The following is a 20,038-nucleotide window of genomic DNA, read 5'->3' as shown; positions in this document are numbered from 1 at the left end:
GAGTGTGGTGGGACTCTGCTCTGAATACAGAACAGGGGGATCAGGAACACCACTGCCAGTCAGAAACGACCCAAAAATATCACCAGTCCATTCACCAAGCAGCAAGATGCATTCGTCAGTTGGAAAATGTTCAGGGATTACAGAATTGTGCTACGAAGAGTTTACATTTTGTGCTAAAAACCCATTTGTTGGCTCATTTAGTAATTATCCATTTAGTTATTATATATATCTAAAATGTGAATCACTTTAAAAATAAATGATATATATATATTTATATATCTTTCTTTTCACATTTTCAAACATTTATATTTTCCAATCTTTGGGTGAGGTTTTTTTCTCACCTGAGTAGACTCGTTTCACTGCAAAAAATAAAATTAAACCATCTAGTGTTCAGCGAAATAACAACACAATGTCAAATACAGGTAACCTAGCCAAATAATTAACATCCAATCACATTAACCGTTACTCTCTCATGGGAATCCCACTAAGCGTCAGTGTGTAGCCAAACATAGCTGCTGCTCGTTCCATTTTCTCAAAAATTGATAAATGATTAAAACTGGTATATGTCCATAGAGACATATACCAGCTCTACTGGTAGTACTGCTACTACCAGCGGTACTACACCTGCACCTGTCAATGACACAAGTTGTTCTGCTTCCACGAGCACATCCAATGCTAACATCAGTAATTCGTTGTTAGCCCAGCTAGCATGGACACTGAGAGTTGTGAATCTGATGCAGCCGAAGATCTACTGCCCCCTTACCCGGGAAAACACTGAACAACAGACAGGGACATTGGACCATCGAAGAGGCGCAAATATGATGAGAACTACATTGATTTGGGGTTCACTTATATTGAGAGTTGTGCCTTTCCTCAGCCACAGTGTGTTATATGTGCAAAAGTACTATCTCACAACTCGATGAAACCTTCACTATTGCGCAGACATTTAGAAACAAAACATAACGATTTAAAAAATAAGCCACAGGAGTTTTTTGAGGGAAAATTAAGATGACTTTCGAGTAGTAAGACATGTATAAAAGCAACAGATACCATTAACAAGACGGGGCTAGAAGCATCTTATATGGTGAGCTATCGAGTGGCTAGGACAGGCAAGTCCCATACTATTGTAGAGGACTTAGATCTTCCTGCTGCCGCGGATATAGCTGGGACAATGCTGGGGGAAAAGGCAACAAAACTATACAGACATTGCCTTCATCAAACAACACTGTTTCACGACGCATCAGTGACATGGCAGGAGATGTTTTGAAACAATTACTGCTTCGCATACAAGCCAGTGAATTCTATGCGATATAGCTGGATGAGAGGATATTTTTAAAGCGCTGGACAGCTTTTTGACATCAAACGGACTTTGGTGGTCAAGATGTGTTGGTATCTGTAATGATGGCGCAAAAACCATGACAGGTAGACATAGTGGAGTGGTAACGCACGTGCAAGCAGTTGCTCCCGACGCCACTTGGGTCACTGCAGCATCCACCGAGAGACTCTTGCTGCCAAGGGTATGACTGACAGCTTGAAAGACGTTTTGGACACTACAGTGAAAATAGTTAACTTTGTTCAAGCAAGGCCCCTGAACTCTTGTGTATTTTCTGCACTATGCAATGATATCGGCAGCGACCATGTAACGCTATTACAACAGACAGAATTGCGCTGGTTATCAAGGGGCAAAGTATTGGCACGTTTTTTGTATTGAGAAACGAGCTTAAAGTTTTCTTTACTGACCATATTTTCCACTTGTCTGACCGCTTGCATGATGAGTTTGTCACATGACTGGCCTATTTGGGTGATGAGTTTGTCACATGACTGGCCTATTTGGGTGATGAGTTTCTCACACGACTGGCCTATTTGGGTGATGTTTTTTCTGGCCTGAATGATATGAATCTAGGATTACAGGGACTCTCCACAACTACTTTCAATGTGCGGGACAAAATTGAGGCTATAATTAAGAAGTTGGAGCTCTTCTCTGTCTGCATTAACAACGACAACACACAGGTCTTTCCATCATTGTATGATTTTTTGTGTGCAAATTAACTCAAGCTTACGGACAGTCAAAGTCAAATGTGATATAGCGAAGCACCTGAGTGAGCTGGGTGCGCAATTACGCAGGTACTTTCCCGAAACAGATGACACAAACAACTGGATTCGTTATCCCTTTCATGCCCTGCCTCCAGTCCACTTACCGATATCTGAACAAGAGAGCCTCATTGAAATTGCAACAAGCGGTTCTGTGAAAATTGAATTTAAATCAGAAGCCACTGCCAGATTTTTGAATTGAGAGTTTCTTGCCTTGGCAAACCGCACTGTTAAGACACTGATGCCCTTTGCTACCACGTGCCTAATATTAGATTATTATCTGTGCATTGGTCCTATAAGAGCTCTCTGTCACTTCCCACGAGCCGGTTTGTGACAAAAACAAATTATTATGTTTAATAAATGTATTGTATAGTGTGTGTGTGTGGCAGGCTAACAATGATGGAAAAAAACAACATTTGAGAGTGCTAGAGGGGGTACGCAGCTGGAGGTTGAATGTTTGAAGGGGTACGGGACTATAAAACGTTTGGGTACCACTGATCTATGTCATTGACAAACATGCAGAATAACTATTGGATGCAGCAGACTAACCATGTTGATTATAATTAGACAAGAAGGACCTGGAGTTTTTCCTGACTAGGTGACCTGACCCGGAGAGAAGCCTGGCCCTAGCGATGTGCTGTAGTCTTACCTGCAGACAGTGAAGCAGAGGGCCCCGCTGGCCCCGGCCCCCAGCATGCTGCTCAGCAGGTTGACACTGTGGGCCGGAGACACGGAGAGGGAGAGATAGGGCAGCAGGGACAGAGCCAGCCAGGCTAAGAGGGTGAAGACTGGGTATCCCGGGGGGTGAGCCACCTGCACCAACAGAGAGAGAGAAAAAGGACAGTAACCGGGGGAGGGATGATGAGGAGAGCGACAGGAGGGAGCCCACTATCCTGAGGACATCAGTGTATAGGTAGAAGTTTTTCCTGGCCCATTCAGGAAATACTCCTGGCCCAGGATATCAGGCTAATGCGTTTGAGGAGTGGGAAATGTTTAAATAAGTGTGGTGGAACTATACAGAGTGGGGGTACGGGGCTGAGGCAGGATGAAAGGGAGAGGTGGTAGCAGGGTAATGAAAGCCTGTCATTTTAATTAGCCTCACTTCCACCAGTGCTGTACCTGAGTGCCCCAGGGGGAGTGGTGGTGGAAGTGAAGGGATGGAGTGGTGGGCCTAGACAGCCATACTGTTACTGGGTCCTGACCGCTGACTGACTGACTCTGCTATGAGAGGGCCTCCCAACCCTCTTTTGTCTCTCTACACAAACCATTCCTACTCCTCTTCCTCCCTTCATCACTTCCCAAGGACAAGGCAACTCTCTGGGGTCCGTGCTGCAGCACGTGGTGCACACTAGCCCCCCAAATCCCCTCAGAGCCGCAGCCACTCTCACCCGGGGGATCCCAGAAATCACTGCAATTAGCCGCTAAGTCTCCTCCAGGCCGATAAGGGCTCAGTCATTACACACAGACTCCTTCCCTGACACAGATAAGGCTGGGTCAGCCGTAGAGCAGGGGCAGCCCTTCAAATGGAGCCGCCACTGAGAGGTGAGGGAGTGATTGCACCACCAATCATCACGGACACGGCAGAGGCTCACTGGATCCTTGGGTATGTCCACAACAACCAGCCTCAGCTAGGTCTGAGGAGAGTGGGGAGAGACTGGAGGAGCTTTTAAAGCGAGGGCGGTCAAAGGGAGGTCAAATGGAAAGACAGAAGGAAAAGAAATGTGGGCGGTAAAAAGGCACAGAGAAGGGGGAGGAGCCCAAGAGAGAGAGAGAGAAAGAAAAGGAAGGGGTGAAGGGAGACAGTGAAAAATATCAGTTTGATAAACTGATGGGTGGGTCAGACAGGCAGGCAGTACCACACAGGTGAACATGAGGTGGAGGTAGGAAAGACGGGATGTGGGGGAAAATCGAGATGGACCGGCTCATAGTTAAAGAGCTAAAGGACAGCGGAGGGACACCAAGGCCACTGGGAGCTGTGTGGAGAGAGCTCCAGAGCTCAGGGGATCAGAGGGGAGGGCCGGCGTTCCCGGGCCCAGGGAGGACCTCCGAACACTGGGGAGGCCTGACACGCAGGCCACACGGACTGCGGCACTAACGGCAGGATTACTGGCATAGTGACACCGACACAGCCTCCCTAAAAGGATCACAGCAGCGTAATAAACTTTATTAAATAATAAAACTTATTATAACTGTTAACCCGATTTAGTTCATTCTTCCCAGCTTACACACACACACAAAAAAAGATATAATGAGCCTTATACCATACATAAGGCAGAGCCTAAGAAAGCCATCGCCTTACCATTGACTTTAATTGGATTTGAAAAACGGGTTGCAAATTATAGCATTCTCTACTTCCAACTTAGTCAAATAAGTGTATAGAAAAGAAGGGAAAAACCTGTGGACTGAATGTAAATGAATCTGCTTTCTGCCCATGCTTAATTAAACTTCCGTAATGCTTAAAGGAGTTAATGAGTGAATTGATTAAACAATACGGCTAACGCTTACCCCCAGCTCACAAGCAGCGGTGATCAGCTCTCCTGTGGAAGACAATAGGGGAGGAAATTAATGTAAACCCAATAATTATTATTAAGAGACAAGTCTGCTCCAAAGTTTTCCCAAATCAAATACTTGCACTGGGGTTTTGCATTAATTTGCCTGGATCAAAACCTGCAAATCTTCCCAGTGTGACATTTCCTAAGCGGCACGCTCATTCTCTTCCTCTCTCGATTCTCCCCCCTACGCACGCACGCACGCACGCACGCACGCACGCACGCACGCACACACACACACACACACACACACACACAGCAAAACTACTCCCATCTCCGCCACACACACACACAAACACACCATAACACTTCCTCCCCAATGCTTCGCCACACAGGCACACACGTAGGCTGATCTGAGAGTATCGCTCCTGTTCCAAACCTCCCCATGCACCAGGTCCCTTCTCTTTCGTCTTTCCATCCCTTTCTCTCTGTTCACACACTCCCAGCCTCTCCTTTGGTCCAGAGAGGACACAGAGATGGAGGCAGTGTTGGTGACAATGAGAGCATGATGGGGTAAGCTTAAGGACACAGGAGCTGGTTGCAAGGTTTATGACTGTCTCTACCTCTGTGTGGGGTGCAGCATAAACTGCATTCACCCCCCTAAATGCTATTTCAGGATGCATCAGATCATTTTGGGCACAAACCCATTTGTGCCAGAATCTATCCAATGCGTTTCCAATTACACAGATTTTTCACCCAATGTTTGCATCTCCCACTCATGAAAATTGAAATTTTGTTCAGATTAAATGTAATTGATAAATAGGTGTGCCCTACACAACACCCTCTGCTGGCCAAATATAGATAAATCAGATATTGTTTTCTCTGGGGTACAATTCAATTACAATATTTTTCTACATAAAAACAGATTAAGAAATTAGAATTGTAGTTTTTGCATCAAGGTTTTGTATGAAATATAACTTGACTGATACATTTGTGTATAAGAGAGTCTTTGCAAATATGCCTATATAATTGTACTGATGGTGTTACATGTGGTCAATTTGCAATAAATGTAGGCTATATAGTTGGAAATGGTTCTTCTAGCTCTGTGCTATAATTAATGTTTGGCCATATTGACTGAATTAAAATACATTTTTCAGATGAGAAATATGATTTTTATAAATATCAGTAACACACATAAACATACAAAATGACTGTCGAATTGCAAGAACTGGGGTTTTGAGGCAATACCAAAATTACAGAACATTGCAGTATAATTTCAAACAGTTGGCCGACCTGCCTCTATTTTCTGCATTTAACCTCTGTGATACAGTGCATTATCATGTTTGACTTTCTGGCGCATGAAGCGCCCTCACTCTTATCAGTTTAATAGGCCATGAAACCCGAAACCTCTTCAATTGCACAGCTCAAATGTTTCCATTGGTCCATTTCACCTGGCATGAGAACTACCTGTCATCATTTATCATCACTCTGTCTCATCTTCCATTTCACACTACATATTCCATATTGTACACTTTTACACACCAACATACAATTGTAAATAATATAGGGCCACAACATCAGAGTGGCAGAGGCACAGAGATACAGCAGTGCTGCGGTCCCATTACTAAAATGGGAAAATATATGAGTCGACAGGGTAGCAGCGTGGACGCCAAGAGTCTTTGTTATAGCAGAGCACAGGCACCCACACCAGCCTTCCCATAATCCCTGTCACTTCCACACACCACATTCCTAGACAACAGCGTTCCCGCAGGGTGTGCTCAAGCCTCTCTGGGGCGCATCACACCTAAAGAGATTAGAACATGGAAACGGAGACCTGGAGAATTGGGAAAGGGTGTTCAGCTGGCACTATCGGAGCGGGCATCCTGCACCGTCCCTAAACGCTGTGGAGAAGGGTCTGGACGTTTTTTCAAAGGCCCAGGCCTCTCGGCAGCATCACAACCAGCAGGGCTACTCGGGGCTTTTCTCCTGTACTCTCCCCTACTCCCCCATATCTGGCCCAGGCTTTTCAAATGGTTCCATCTTGCAAAATGCAGTTTCAATGTATTTCCCCTTTGCAGAATGTATGCCAGAACAACACAAACCTAGTGAGCAAAGCATTCATGCCCCCAAATCCACTTTTACTGTAGCTGAACCTACACTATATATACACAATAGTATGTGGACACCCCCTTCAAATCAGTGGCTTTTACTTTTTCAGCCACACACAGCTGACAGGTGTATAAAAATCGAGCACACAGCCTCCATAGACAACATTGGCAGTAGAATGGCCTTACTGAAGAGCTCTGACTTTCAACGAGGCACCTTTCCATCAAGTCAGTTCGTCAAATTTCTGCCCTGCTAGAGCTGCCCGGTCAACTGTAAGTGCTGTTATTGTGAAGTGGAAATGTCAAGGAGCAACAACAACAGCTCAGCCGCGAAGTGGTAGGCCACACAATCTCACAGAATGAGACCGCCGAGTGCTGAAGCATCTGTCCTCAGTTGAAACACTCACTATAGAGTTCCAAACTGCCTCTGGAAGCAACGTCAGCACAAGAACTGTTCATCGGGGAATTCATGAAATGGGTTTCCATGGCCGAGCAGCCGCACACAAACCTAAGATCGCCATGCACAGTGTGGTGTAAAGCTCGCCACCATTGGACTCTTGAGCAGTGGAATAGCATTCTCTGGAGTGATAAATCACGCTTCACCATCTGGCAGTCCGACGAACGAATCTAGGTTTGCAGGATGCCAGGAGAAAGCTACCTGCCCCAATGCATAGTGCTGACTGTAAAGTTTGGTGGAGGAGGAATAATGGTCTGGGGCTACTTTCACGGTTCAGGCTAGGCCCCTTACTTCCAGCATTCAATGACATTCTAGAGGATTCTGTGCTTTCAACATTGTAACAACAGTTTGGGGAAGGCCCTTTCCTGTTTCAGCATGACAATGCCCCTGTGCACAAAGAGAGGTCCATACAGCAATGGTTTGTTGAGATCGGTGTCAAAGATCTTGACTGTCCTGCACAGAGCCCTGACCTCAACCCCATCGAACACCTTTGGGATGAATTGTAACGATGACTGTGAGCCAGGCCTAATCACCCAACATCAGTCTCTGACATCATTAACATGCTGACCAGACCCGACACGTCGCGTGCGCCGCAAATTAAATTTAGAAATCCATGTTATTCAATTGTTGCACCCACACTGCTCGAGTGCCAAAGAGCGTCTGCTACACCAAGGGCTAAAATAGAACTCATTCCTATTTCTGACGCAGATCGCTCTGAAAGTCCCGCCTCTCCCATCTCCTCATTGGTTATACCCACGTAGGTGTGACTGAAAGACGAACTGTTTTGCCTGTAGTTGTGGTAATACAATGAAAGTTTAGATGCGATCACCATATAAGCTAAATGATGAAAAAGCCTGGAAGGAGGAGCGATGACTAGAAACGATTCGGTTGGACGTTTTTTGTCGGAGTAGAGGTCCTTGTGCATTTCAGGTAAAATAACAACTCAATGTTTATATCCCAGTACAAATTAGCTAGCAACAGCAAGCTAGCTAAATAGGACAAATTAACGTTAGCTAGCAAGTGCAAGCTAACTAGCTAAATTGCCATACATGTTTAATGATTTTCAACCTGTCCCCAAATTAATGTCATTGGTTCAGAGTTTGTTTTGATATTTTAACCTGCGTGTCGTGATCGCGTTTGGTGTGGCGGGGGATAAAATAAATGTATGCACGATAGCTGAATGGAAACAAGTTCCTGCAGCAATGTTCCAACATCTAGTGTAAAGTCTTCCCAGAAGAGTGGAGGCTGGAATAGCAGGAAAGATGTTTGACGAGCAGGTGTCCACATATTTTTTGTCATGTAGTGTACATACCGGTATGATATTTCTAAGCACAGTTTGTAGCCTACTTACACAGGCCATTACTTCATGAAATGCATTAAATGAATGTTGTCAAAAATCATAATAAAAAGAGGATTTAGTATGGAAATGTGTTACCATGGGTCAAGAGTAGCTGCAATTATCCCTGCAACAACATATAAACTAAAGATTACCTACACTAAATAACCATTGCTCTCTGCAATAACAAGGCATAAATGAGGCATTTCTTATTTTAGTAACTACTGTACATCAAAAGTGAATGTTAAACTTAGTAAACTACTAGCCAACACAAAACCGTTTTTCTTAAAGAGAAACATTTGGATCTTGTTCTTATTGAGAGGTTTTTGAAGGAAATGCAGTTTCTCTTTAGGAAATAAACCCACATTATGTTAATAACAATGCAAATGGTGGAGGAGAGGAAACTTGACACTAAAGCCTGACAAAAGTATTGTGGCAGATGTGAATGTCACAGTCCCCCATCCATGGTTATCTATGAATCAGTAATCCTGACACTGGAGTAATTCCCTGTCTCAGTCTGCTGGCAAGCAGAGACACACCACTACCTGCTGAATACATTACTAAAAACTTTAAAAACGCAGTTCATTGTCGCTTCATTGTCATAATTTGAATGAAAATTTTACTTTTATCACTAAATAAATGTGCACTGCCAATCTTCACTTCATGCCAAAATAATCTCCTCTGATAGGAAGAGACAGAGGAAGCACATGAGAAACAAAACAATAGTGGAAACATATCACATTTTGTTAAGTAGGCCTATAAAACTACATACAATTTTACTGTTTGTTTGTGATGGTTAAAGAGACAATCTATAAGAGACTGAGTGTGCACAAGATATACTAAACAAATAGAAGAATATTAGCAAATGTTATCAAATAAGCCTATATAACTGCATAGATGTTTACTGTATGTTTGCAGGACACATGAAAACAAACATTCAGCACCATGGACAGTACAGTACAAACTAAAACAAAGGACTTGAGGGCTTATTCAACACCAATGCCACTGAACAGAGCTGTATCCAGGCACCTCATATCATGAGAACATTCAATGCACTGGAATGTCACCACCAGAAAAGTGTGCACTGAATATAATATGAACGTTTTTGGATGTAATGGAGTAACAAGTTATATATGGGTAAGTAGAGAACATTTTGAATGTAAAGAGTATGAAACTGACATTAGCTACTTCTGCATGCACACTGAAAAAGGTGTATGCAAAAGTGATTTGCTCACAAACCATGATATACTGTGATTAAATGGTATCCTTAACAAGAGCACTGCTACATATAGTACCTGTATGATTAGTCAGATCACCGGTAGGTGAGACGTCACCACCAGTCAGTCACTCGTCATAAACCATACACGATTGGCTGCCTGACAAGCTCATAAGCTTTACCTGAGTCTCCACCGGGGACAGCCTTCTGTGTGCAGGGCAGGTAAAGCGCTGCGACAAAGGCGACAGTGGCGCCAGTCAGCACCCAGCTTCTCTGCTCCACCACCATGGCTAGTTGGCTAGGTAGAGGGGAAAAAACACGAATTGTTAGCTAGCTTGCATGCACAATTAGCTGGAAAGCTAAGCTAGCACTGAAACAATGAGTAGCTAGCTAGCGCTAGGTTTCAATGCTAACACCCCAACGTCTATTTACAAATGTTTTTTTGTTGTTGTGCCAAAGTAACGTTAGCTATTCTAATTTTAAAGCACAGCCTAGCTAACGTAGCCTAGCCAGCTACGGCAGCTAGCTAGCCTATTCATTGAAAGTAATGTCCAAGATACTGGTAACTACTCCAGACCCATGCCATGCGCGTTCTATTTCTCCGCTACAAAGACGCGACATTCATATTGACTCGTGCATATTAGGTATTATTGATTAAATGTCTTACTGTAAGAAACAAATCAATAGCTAGCTTCCAAAAATACTTGCATGGTCCACAACAGGTTATTCCGTATAAAGTTCAAATGACAATAGTCACACTGCTGATTTCACTTCCTGGTCTGCCCATCAGCAGCATTCTCCAAGGGACAGGGGGACAACCAGAGGGAACTGCAGTATTGACAGATGGTCGATTTGGGGAGAAAAAAATGGGTTAGGGTAGTCTAGGTCACATCCAACAAGAGGGAATAGAGTACATGTGTGATACCCTACACTTTTACCAGAGCTTGCTCAGTAATCCTGTCAAAATGTCTGAACATTTGGCAAACACACACAAACATCCAGATCTTGCACATCTATTTGAAAATGTAACATTTGCCTGCTCTTTTCGAGATTGATTGACAGGCATTATGATATCATCTGATACTTCATCCCGACCTATGGTCATCAAGGCTCCATAAAATGTTTTTGGGTTGAACATTGAATATGTTTGTAACCTAGGTGTTGTAATGTGATTATGGAAGGACAGAGCAAGATTAAATTGCCCTGCTCAATATGCTGAGAAAAACCTAAGGGGACCATGACTTCTGTCATTTTTTGTTGTATCTTCTAACCTGATTTTGAGTGTGTAATCACATGCTCAATGATGGACTACTCTGTATCAGTCAGAGGAGGAAGTACAATGCATTACAATGGAGCCAATACACTGGGCCAGCTAAAGAATGTTGACAAACCAGGTAAACTTAAACTCAAACATAGCCAGCTGCCTTATTGGATTTGGAGTCTTTTGAAAGAAGCTATACGCCACGGTCATCCTGTGAGGTGTTAAGGAATTACTGAAGGAAGCTGCGTTTGTTTTGGTTCCTGATTGGGTGTGTTGATACAGTCAGTCAAGCTGAAAAAGGCTCTAGGTTCTTGTATATGATGGAGAGAGGATAGATTAGCATCCTATATGAATAACACTTAACATACAGCAGATGATCATGTCAACAGATCAAATCATATTTTCACTGGTGTAGAATGTAGATGGTGCAGACATTCTTGTTTCAAAAGCTCTACAAATCTGTCCATAAAATGTGCTAAAATTATTAAAGTGTTTGGTTCGCTTTAGGCATTAAATCATGACTGGAGAGGGAAGTGTCGACACATAATTGTGGGGACACTTTTATATTACTTCTCCTTTCTCTTATGGTTTATAGCTGTATAGATTCATTCTTCTATAAGTCCAGCTACATCACAGTATATGTTCAAATGTGGGCTAATGTGCAATGATACTGAAATGAGGTGTACATGCACCCCTAAATGTCTCACAAGTGTCCACATTCCCAAGTTGAAGGGTTACCCTAATAAAGAAATTGCCCTTTTGAACTGATAATAATCACACTATATCATAAATGGGTCTGATCCCTCAGTAAATTGAGCCCTTGGCGAGGTGGAGTGGTGTCAGCACCTAAAGAACTCAGAGATGGTTCTCTAATCCTCTCTCCCCTCTCACCAACACCCGTACTGTCTAATCAGTCTTAAACACACACACACACACACACACACTCACACTCACATCCAGCATATATACACACACACCAGCACTCACCCTTCTTCACTCTCAGCTCAGCCATCTCTTCACTGTAATGTCAGTCTTAATCCACGCTTGGTTATCCGCTGGGCTGCAGCGCTGGCAGAGGGATATGAGGAGGGAGAAGGGGGAAGTTGGAGTGTTCCATTACTCTCACAAATCCCGGCACATAGAAAAGGAGGATTTACGACAGGCCTTATAGATGCACAGATGCACTGTGGTGTATTTAGCATACACACAGATTCAAGTTCTCCCCCAAACAACCGAACAAGAGGGTTGTCAACGGAGGAATCCTCCAAGGGGATCGTTGGACAATACAGAACAGTTGCTACTCTGTATTTCCCTTTTTTGAGCTTGAAACATGTTTCATTAGCTAGTTTAAAATGCCTTTCTTGGCCAGGAAACCCAGATTGGACCACCAGCCACCACAACAACTCACCTTTCTATTTGTCTCATGCTGCATTTCTGAACTTTGTAGACAGCCCATGCTAGGCTGCTACTGTAGCTACAAACTCAACTGCCTGCACAAAGTACAGAGGCATGTCTGTACTGTATGTGGCAGGCTGGCAGGCCACATTAGTAACACAGAACTCATCCCAGAGCCTGAGGGATTATACAGCATCCACAGCCCCCTCCCCGTCCCTCCCCCCATGCTTGCTGAAAATGTAAGACTTTTTTATTGACAGCTTGTCCAAGATGGGAATTACCCACATGGGTGAATCCCCGGTTCCATATGGCGCCAAGCTATTAGCAAATAATACTAGTCTGTAATGGATGTGGTATTACGTTCATTATCTTTGCAGTTAGCCTATGTGTACAGAAAGAACATTTATGTGTTAGCAATGGTGATTTGTAAAGTGCAGTGATAGGGAAAGGGCATCCATCATAAATGGTAGTGTCACCCTCTGACCTTAGAGAGACGGTTTATTTCTCTATTTGGTTAGGTCAGGGTGTGATGTGGGGTGGGCATTCTATGTTTTGTTTTCTATGTTTCTTTATTTCTATGTTTTGGCCGGGTATGGTTCTCAATCAGGGACAGCTGTCTATCGTTGTCTCTGATTTTGAATCATACTTAGGTAGTCCTTTTTCCTCTCCTTTCAGTGTGGGTAGTTAACTTTGTTAGAGGCATCATAGCCCTGTTAAGCTTCACGGTCGGTTTGTCTTGTTTATTATTGACGACATTTATCTAATAAAAGGAATATGTACGCTCACCACGCTGCACCTTGGTCCACTTCTTAAGACGCCCGTGACAGGGGTTGGGGGCCTTAGATAAAGTAGGCTAGATAGCGGGTTAATGTCTGACATCTGTCTCTGTACTGTAATTATGTGTGTTTTTGTAAATCTTGTTATAGCACCATTCTCTTGTACAAACTGTCCATTGGTACATTCTAAGCTGCTCTACAATCTCAATAGGATTGAATAATCAATGGCCTCTGAATGTGACGAAGAGCCATATGTTGAAAATGGAAAGTGCACTCTTGGTCGTGTTGTTTTTCAAAAATGTTTAGGCTTTTTTTCTATGCAAAGGTAAGCATTCAGGAGAGTCTGACACTGGTGCTCTCCCTGCCCTTGTAAAGAGTGAAGCCCACCATAATATCCACACTGTACTGTATGTCTTACATTGACAAATACACATACAGAGCGCATATACACACACACTCATGCAAAGAAGTGGCTACTCAAATATATCTATTTGGTCTGATTTCTCTCTTACTGTGATTTACTATATTATCTATTTTAATCTTACCTTAAGCATCCTGCAAACCCTGTGTAATCCACTAAAGCCCCTGTAAAATATGCTTCACAGTCATAATAGAATTGTTCGTCCTCCCGCCAAACAGTTGCACACACAGACTAACTGACACTATCCACACTGTGTATATCCATAGAGATCAAATGCAAACAAGCAGAAAGTCGGCCTCATACTTTGCTGCTTTTATATAGCACCCTGAACGTAGTGATCACGTACACAACACAAAAGCTGCACAGGGACTACACCAGAGAAACTCCTCTTTTATGATCCAGAGTCTTTCCTAGTGGGTACTGATAGGTGGTCTAAACACTGCAGGTGGCAAAGCTATTTCAGACAGGATTCTTACTGATGTGGTTGTGATTGAAAAGCTATTTAGCTACCACTCAATGTAAGTCAGTTGACAGGGGAAAAAAATAGACACTGGTCCCAACGCACTTGTGTATCAACTGAATAACAAGGATGTTGTAGACGTTAGCCGTTTTCCCTTTGCACCATTTGGTTTAGAACATGTTCCTAAACTAGACTGCTAGATGGAAAGGATAAACAAATCATAATCAACCTTTTGCACAATGGAACACAATGGGGTTGGGAGAACAGAGGACAACAAAGTGAGTCCTTGTTCCAATCGCCCAGAGCAGTACACCTAATGGAGACCAATTAAAATTAGAGGATTCAATTTTGCAAAACAACAGGAACCTGAAGATAAATCTTGTATCTTGGTTTGCAGTGAAGGCCACTACCTCACTTTGGTTTCTATCATGTTTGTTGTGGCATTTCAGAAAAGCAGCTGGCTACTGACAGAGTTGGTCCAAACTACCCCTCCAACATGGCACTAATCCTACACAATGAAGTTAGAGAGAGGAGTGTGTGTGAGAGAGAGAATGGGAGGAGAGTGAGAATAAAGGAAATAAGATGGTCTTTGACTGTGGTGTGAAGAATTTAGAAATAACAGGAGGAGGGAGAGAGACAGCACGTCACAGCATGGTTTCCATGTGGGAGCAATCCACTTACTTAAACTGATAAAGATTTAATTAACACACGACTCCTGCAATTACTCTGTAATTAAAGTAATTTGTCCCCTTGTTGGGATGAGTAGGCTATATGCCACAGCTTCCACAAAATAGGAAATTGGAGAAGGGGGGGAGTGAAGAAGAAGAAGAAAGGCCATCTGCCCACAAACAAATGTAGTTGATGACAAACATGCCAGAGCATGCCCAGTAACAGCACAAAGGTCATAATCAAAGTCAAGGTCTTCTTCACCAGGTTGGGCCTGTTTTGAGTTCCAACAGGCAGAGGTCATAGGGGAGAGTGGGGACAAATATAACAAGGGACAAATGTGACATTAAAAAACAGTCCTAGAGCAATATGCAATATTTAACATTCAAACTACACCTGGAGAAGGACTGTTTTTTGGGAACCGGGATTCTGCTGTTGCATATAATCAAGGAAAATAGGAGGTTGAGTTCAGGAATTAAAACATTATTTGAAATACCCTCTCTACCCTGATTTATTTGCAGAGGTGCTCGACCATGGGGCCCAGGTAAGCGTGGACCTCTGCCTGCCACTATTTCAAGGTAAATGTAACTTCAGTTATAGCTGAATAACGGGTTTGGATAATTAATGAGACGTTTTCTGCGGCAAACAGTGACTAATTGCGCAAGACAGATATAGCCAGCAATTAATAATATTCATCCAACGCTTGCCATGATCCCCTACCGGTTCAATTTGCCGGGAGATTAAAACGACTGCCAAGTTTACTAAATTAAAAAGCGGGGAAACGAACGTGCGTCTTGTTGTGTTTGTGCGTGTGACGGTGTGCACGTGTTGTTGTTACTTCATTTGAAGCGAGGGGGGATAACCCTATCTCTTATTTACAGACGATGATCTGCATATTATTTGCCTCGGTAGCACGCTGGGACATAGGTAAATATCATAGCCTTCAAGTCGCCAGCTAAGGTGTCCTATTGATAGCTTTGCGTGCAGCCTCCAGCCACCTGTGGCATTTCGCATGCCAGTTCACCGGGTCTTGGACAGAAAATAGATGAGGAGACAAAGATAAATTACGGTTACACGGTTGACACAGCAAGAGATATGCCGTCTCCTGCTAGGATAATAAGGTTTACATGACAATATAGCTGAATGGCAATACATTGCATATGCTGTCCCTCACCATGCCACATGGTCATATTCTAAACCATTTTCAAGTAAGGCCTAGCATTTTCCCGCTCTCCCCTACTATTTGATTATTGTCCAACACCACCACCTATTTTCCTCCTAAATATGTAGCAGTGGTATCAATTGATATCTTGTTTAGACTCACATTTTTAATAATAAGATGGATATTATCAAATCAATTTGAGTGGTTTTGCAATGGACTGCAAATGATCATTCATGATACCCACACCATCCTCCCAGTATCATTACCCACCATTCACTGAGGTTGACATCTGATCTTGTTACATCTGCTCCTGTCACGCCCTCTACTGCTCATCCTGTGTCTCCTTGACCTGCCGCAACTCCAACAGTGCTCTCTCCCTCTGTGTGTGTGATTGTGTGGGCAGAGACAGGTGTGATGGAGTCAGAGCAGATTCCCACCAGCTGCAACCTGTTCCATAATCAAAACCTCTACAAATACTCAGTCCTGCCACTTCCACACTGCCAGATTGTAATCTCTGCTCAGTCAGTCTGTTTCTAGCTGTTTGTTACTATTTAGATCCTGTTGTGCCCGTTTTCCTTGCCTGACACGGTTTCCTCTCCGCTACAGTTCTGCCCGCTCTGACTCTGGTCCCTGTCTCCAGTCCCACGTCTCATCATCCTGCTACTCTGCCCTGGATTCCCCACTCTACTGCTCTCTTGGATTCCCCTCCGGACCTGCTTACCCTGTCCCAACCCCTCTCGCTCCAGCCTCAGCCGCCGCACCTGGTTTCCTGCAACCCGTCTGAGCTTCCACTGGCCTGCACTCCATCTTCCCCCTGCGTTTCAATAAATACCTTGGTTACTTCATCCCAGTCTCCTCGTCTGAGTCTGCTTTTGGGTTTCCCTGTTCCACTCCGTGTAACAGATCTCCTCTCAAAACTGCCCCCACCCTCCTCACCTACTGCCAGCTTCCCATCTACACACCTGTCCAACAGCTGTTAAAACACACCACTCCCTACTCAAACACTGTTCCCCTCATAACTTCAAAATATGTTTTGGTGCAACATAAAAGGGAGGAGTGATGTCATGGTTATCAGAAGGGAGACGACAAAGACTCAAGTTTGTTCTGGATTCAATCTCCTTCCTTGGGCACCTGTATCTCCTCTTCCTTGGGTGCATGTGTCTTTGGCTGATAGGACATGTATCCTGCTTCTGTCTTTGATCCTGCAGGTACGGGCTTCTAGTGAAGGCAGGCATCCTGACAGTCTGTCAGTGGGCTGAAATAATCACACACATTGTGTCTACCTTTCTCTGTTTGTGGTGCGCTCTTGATGGACCGCTCCGCAATGGCATACATGCTGTGAAGCCTCCAGAACACAGTACTAAGCGCCACACTTCGAGGGCCGGTCTACAAATGGGTTACATATGTCCCTCTTGATGGGAAATGCTTCAACATTGTACCATCACTCCCACCCAAAATTCTGCTGTATTACTACCTAAAGACTATACCATAGTAATGCTGTTTAGGTGAATAATGTTAGTAATTTTGACATTTAGCATACACAAAAAATGAATACTATCTTGGCAAATGTTACATTTTTGTACTTGGTTACAAACCTGGAAACTATTTTCATGCTTGAGTCATGGGCTCCCAAGTGGCGCAGCGGTCTAAGGCACTGCATCTCAGTGCAAGAGGCATCACTATAGTACCTGGATCGAATCCATGCTGCATTACATCTGGCCGTGATTGGGAGTCCCATAGGGCGGTGCACATTTGGCCCAGTGTTGCCGGAGTAGACTGTCATTTTAAATAGGAATTTGTTATTAACTGACTTGCCTAGTTAAATAAAGGTTAAATGTTGTTTTTTTAAATGCCTGCAGCCTGATCCCTTTAGCGTGCTGCTGCTGCTGTATGTATGTATGTGATCTGCATTAAGGTTCATTTGCTGCAGTATGTATGTGATCTGCATTAAGGTTCATTTGCACTTTGAATTTGTGAAGTTAACATTAAAATAGAGTATAGGAATTAAGGGAAGGTCACATTCACTGCTCTTGAAGTTCTCTGTGTTTGAAAAATGTTTATTTCCTGTGTCAAGTGCTGATAAAATAAACTGTTTATATCACTCTATTACCAATAGGAAGTGTATTAAAGTCACATATTAACATTTAGAAACTGTCACTGTGTCAGTGTCATTTATTTGCATAACCCTGCCCCGCTTAAAGCAGTGCAGCCAACCAGTGATCTCCAAATTAACATTCTGTCACCAGTGTCTTCTCCGTCATTCAGAAAAACAGGTGAGGGTGCAGACACACAAACCCCTCTGAACATCGACAGGATTAATGTTAATTAGGAGGCACGGCATCCCACTGTTCCATCCTCATCCGCAAAATGACTAAATGACATGTTATCTATTTAAATCCTTTTGTGTGCCCTTAGTTTAGAGGGGAGCAAGTTGTGTATGATGAAAAATGTTGCTGTCTTTGTACAGTATTTCTACATGAACAGATCCACTAAAGCATGTGGACTCCGCTTCAAATGAGTGGATTCGGCTATTTCAGCCACATAGAATCGAGCATACAGCCATGCAATCTCCATAGTAAAACATGACTTTCAACCTGGCACTGTCATAGGATGCCACCTTTCCAGCAAGTCAGTTAGTCCAATTTCTGCCCTGCTAGAGCTGCCCCGGTCAACTGTACGTGCTGTTATTGTGAAGTAGAAACATCTAGGAGCAACGACTAAAAATCGTCTGTCCTCAGTTGCAACACTTACTACCAAGCTCCAAACTGCCTCTGGAAGCAACGTCAGTACAATAACTATTCGTTGGGAGCTTCATGAAATGGGTTTCCATGGCTGAGCAGGCTCACACAAGCCTAAAATCACCATGCGCAATGCCAAGCTTCGGCTGGGGTGGTGTAAAGCTCGTCGCTATTCGACTCTGGAAATGCGTTCTCTGAAGTGAAAATCACACATCACCATCTGGCAGTCCGACGAGACAAATCTGGGTTTGGCGGATGCCAGGAGAACGTTACCTGCCCCAATACAATGTCAACTGTAAAGTTTGGTGGCGGAGGAATAATGTACTGAGGCTGTTTTTCATGATTCGGGCTAAGACCCTTAGTTCCAGTGAATGGAAATATTAATGCTATAGCATACAATGACTTTCTATACGATTCTGTGCTTCCAACCTTGTGGCAACAGTTTCCTGTTTCAGCAATGCCCCCATGCAAAAAGCACGGTCCATACAGATATGGCTACTCGAGATCAGTGTGGAAGAATTTGACTGGCCTGCACAGAGCCCTGACCTCAACCCCATCGAACACCTTTGAGATGAATTGGAACGCCAACTGTGTGCACGACCTCACTAATGCTCCTGGCTGAATGGAAGGAGGTCCCTGATGCAATGTTACAACATCTAGTGGAAAGCCCTCTCAACAGAGTGGAGGCTGTTATAGCAGCAAAGGAGGGACCAACTTGGAATGAGATGTTCGATGAGCAGGTGTCTGCATACTTTTGCTCATGTAGTGCAGCTAGCCATATAGAAATCGATGGTGGTACTTGAAGCCGTTATTAGGTGTAATGCAGTTGATTGGTGACTATGACATGTATTGGTTTGACATGCATACAAGCACATACTTTTGGCCAAGTAGTGTAATTATTCTACGAAGTAAAGAAGACTCTGAATGAACTCTCAGGAGTCCATCTTTTTCACTGGTATAGCTAAATGGAACACTAGTCACTTTGTTTACATACTGTATTCTAGTCAATGCCATCTATTGCTGTATACACACACACACACACACACACACACACACATACAATTCTATCCTACATATTCTACAGATATACTAAATATTATATCCACATACTGTCCATACATTGTTCCCGGACCCCAGGAAGAGTAGCTGCTGCCTTGGCATTCTGTGCATATTGTTAGATATTAGTGCACTGTTGGAGCTAGAAACACAAGCATGACTCTTAACATGTGCCTTCTGTGTCTTGTTATTCATAATGCAATAAATGGCTGCCTTTATTCCGTCCCCTTCATCGGTCATCCATTGCTGCCAGGTTTCCACTAGCACAAATTCCAAATTGGCTATATTGTAAAAATTCATGAAACTAAATTGAGCTTTTTGGTTTTAAGGTTAGCAGTGTGGTTAAGGTTGATTTTAATTCAAATCACATTTTAAGAAGATATATTGTAGAAATAGGCAAGGCTTATGA

At 43.5% G+C, this 20,038-nt stretch overlaps 1 protein-coding gene across 1 annotated transcript in view; it reads right to left on the bottom strand.

Annotated features, from left to right (window-relative positions):
• LOC139375205 (protein O-mannosyl-transferase TMEM260-like) overlaps positions 1-12,032 on the bottom strand; it is a 34,281-nt gene extending 22,249 nt beyond the window's left edge. The window contains exons 1-5 of the mRNA XM_071116789.1: positions 11,943-12,032; positions 10,362-10,522; positions 9,877-9,992; positions 4,597-4,628; positions 2,741-2,904 (exon numbers count right to left, since the gene is read on the bottom strand). Of these exons, the coding sequence (XP_070972890.1) occupies positions 2,741-2,904; positions 4,597-4,628; positions 9,877-9,982 (302 nt within the window). The 5' untranslated portion in view covers positions 9,983-9,992; positions 10,362-10,522; positions 11,943-12,032. The remainder of the gene's footprint in view (positions 1-2,740; positions 2,905-4,596; positions 4,629-9,876; positions 9,993-10,361; positions 10,523-11,942) is intronic.
• Positions 12,033-20,038: the final 8,006 nt, after the last annotated feature.

Source organism: Oncorhynchus clarkii, chromosome 19 (assembly GCF_045791955.1).
Source record: "Oncorhynchus clarkii lewisi isolate Uvic-CL-2024 chromosome 19, UVic_Ocla_1.0, whole genome shotgun sequence".
In the NCBI taxonomy this organism is placed as follows: Eukaryota; Metazoa; Chordata; class Actinopteri; order Salmoniformes; family Salmonidae; genus Oncorhynchus; species Oncorhynchus clarkii.
The sequence above is the reverse complement of the archived record's forward strand: the minus strand, read 5'-3'. Positions and strand labels throughout refer to the sequence as shown.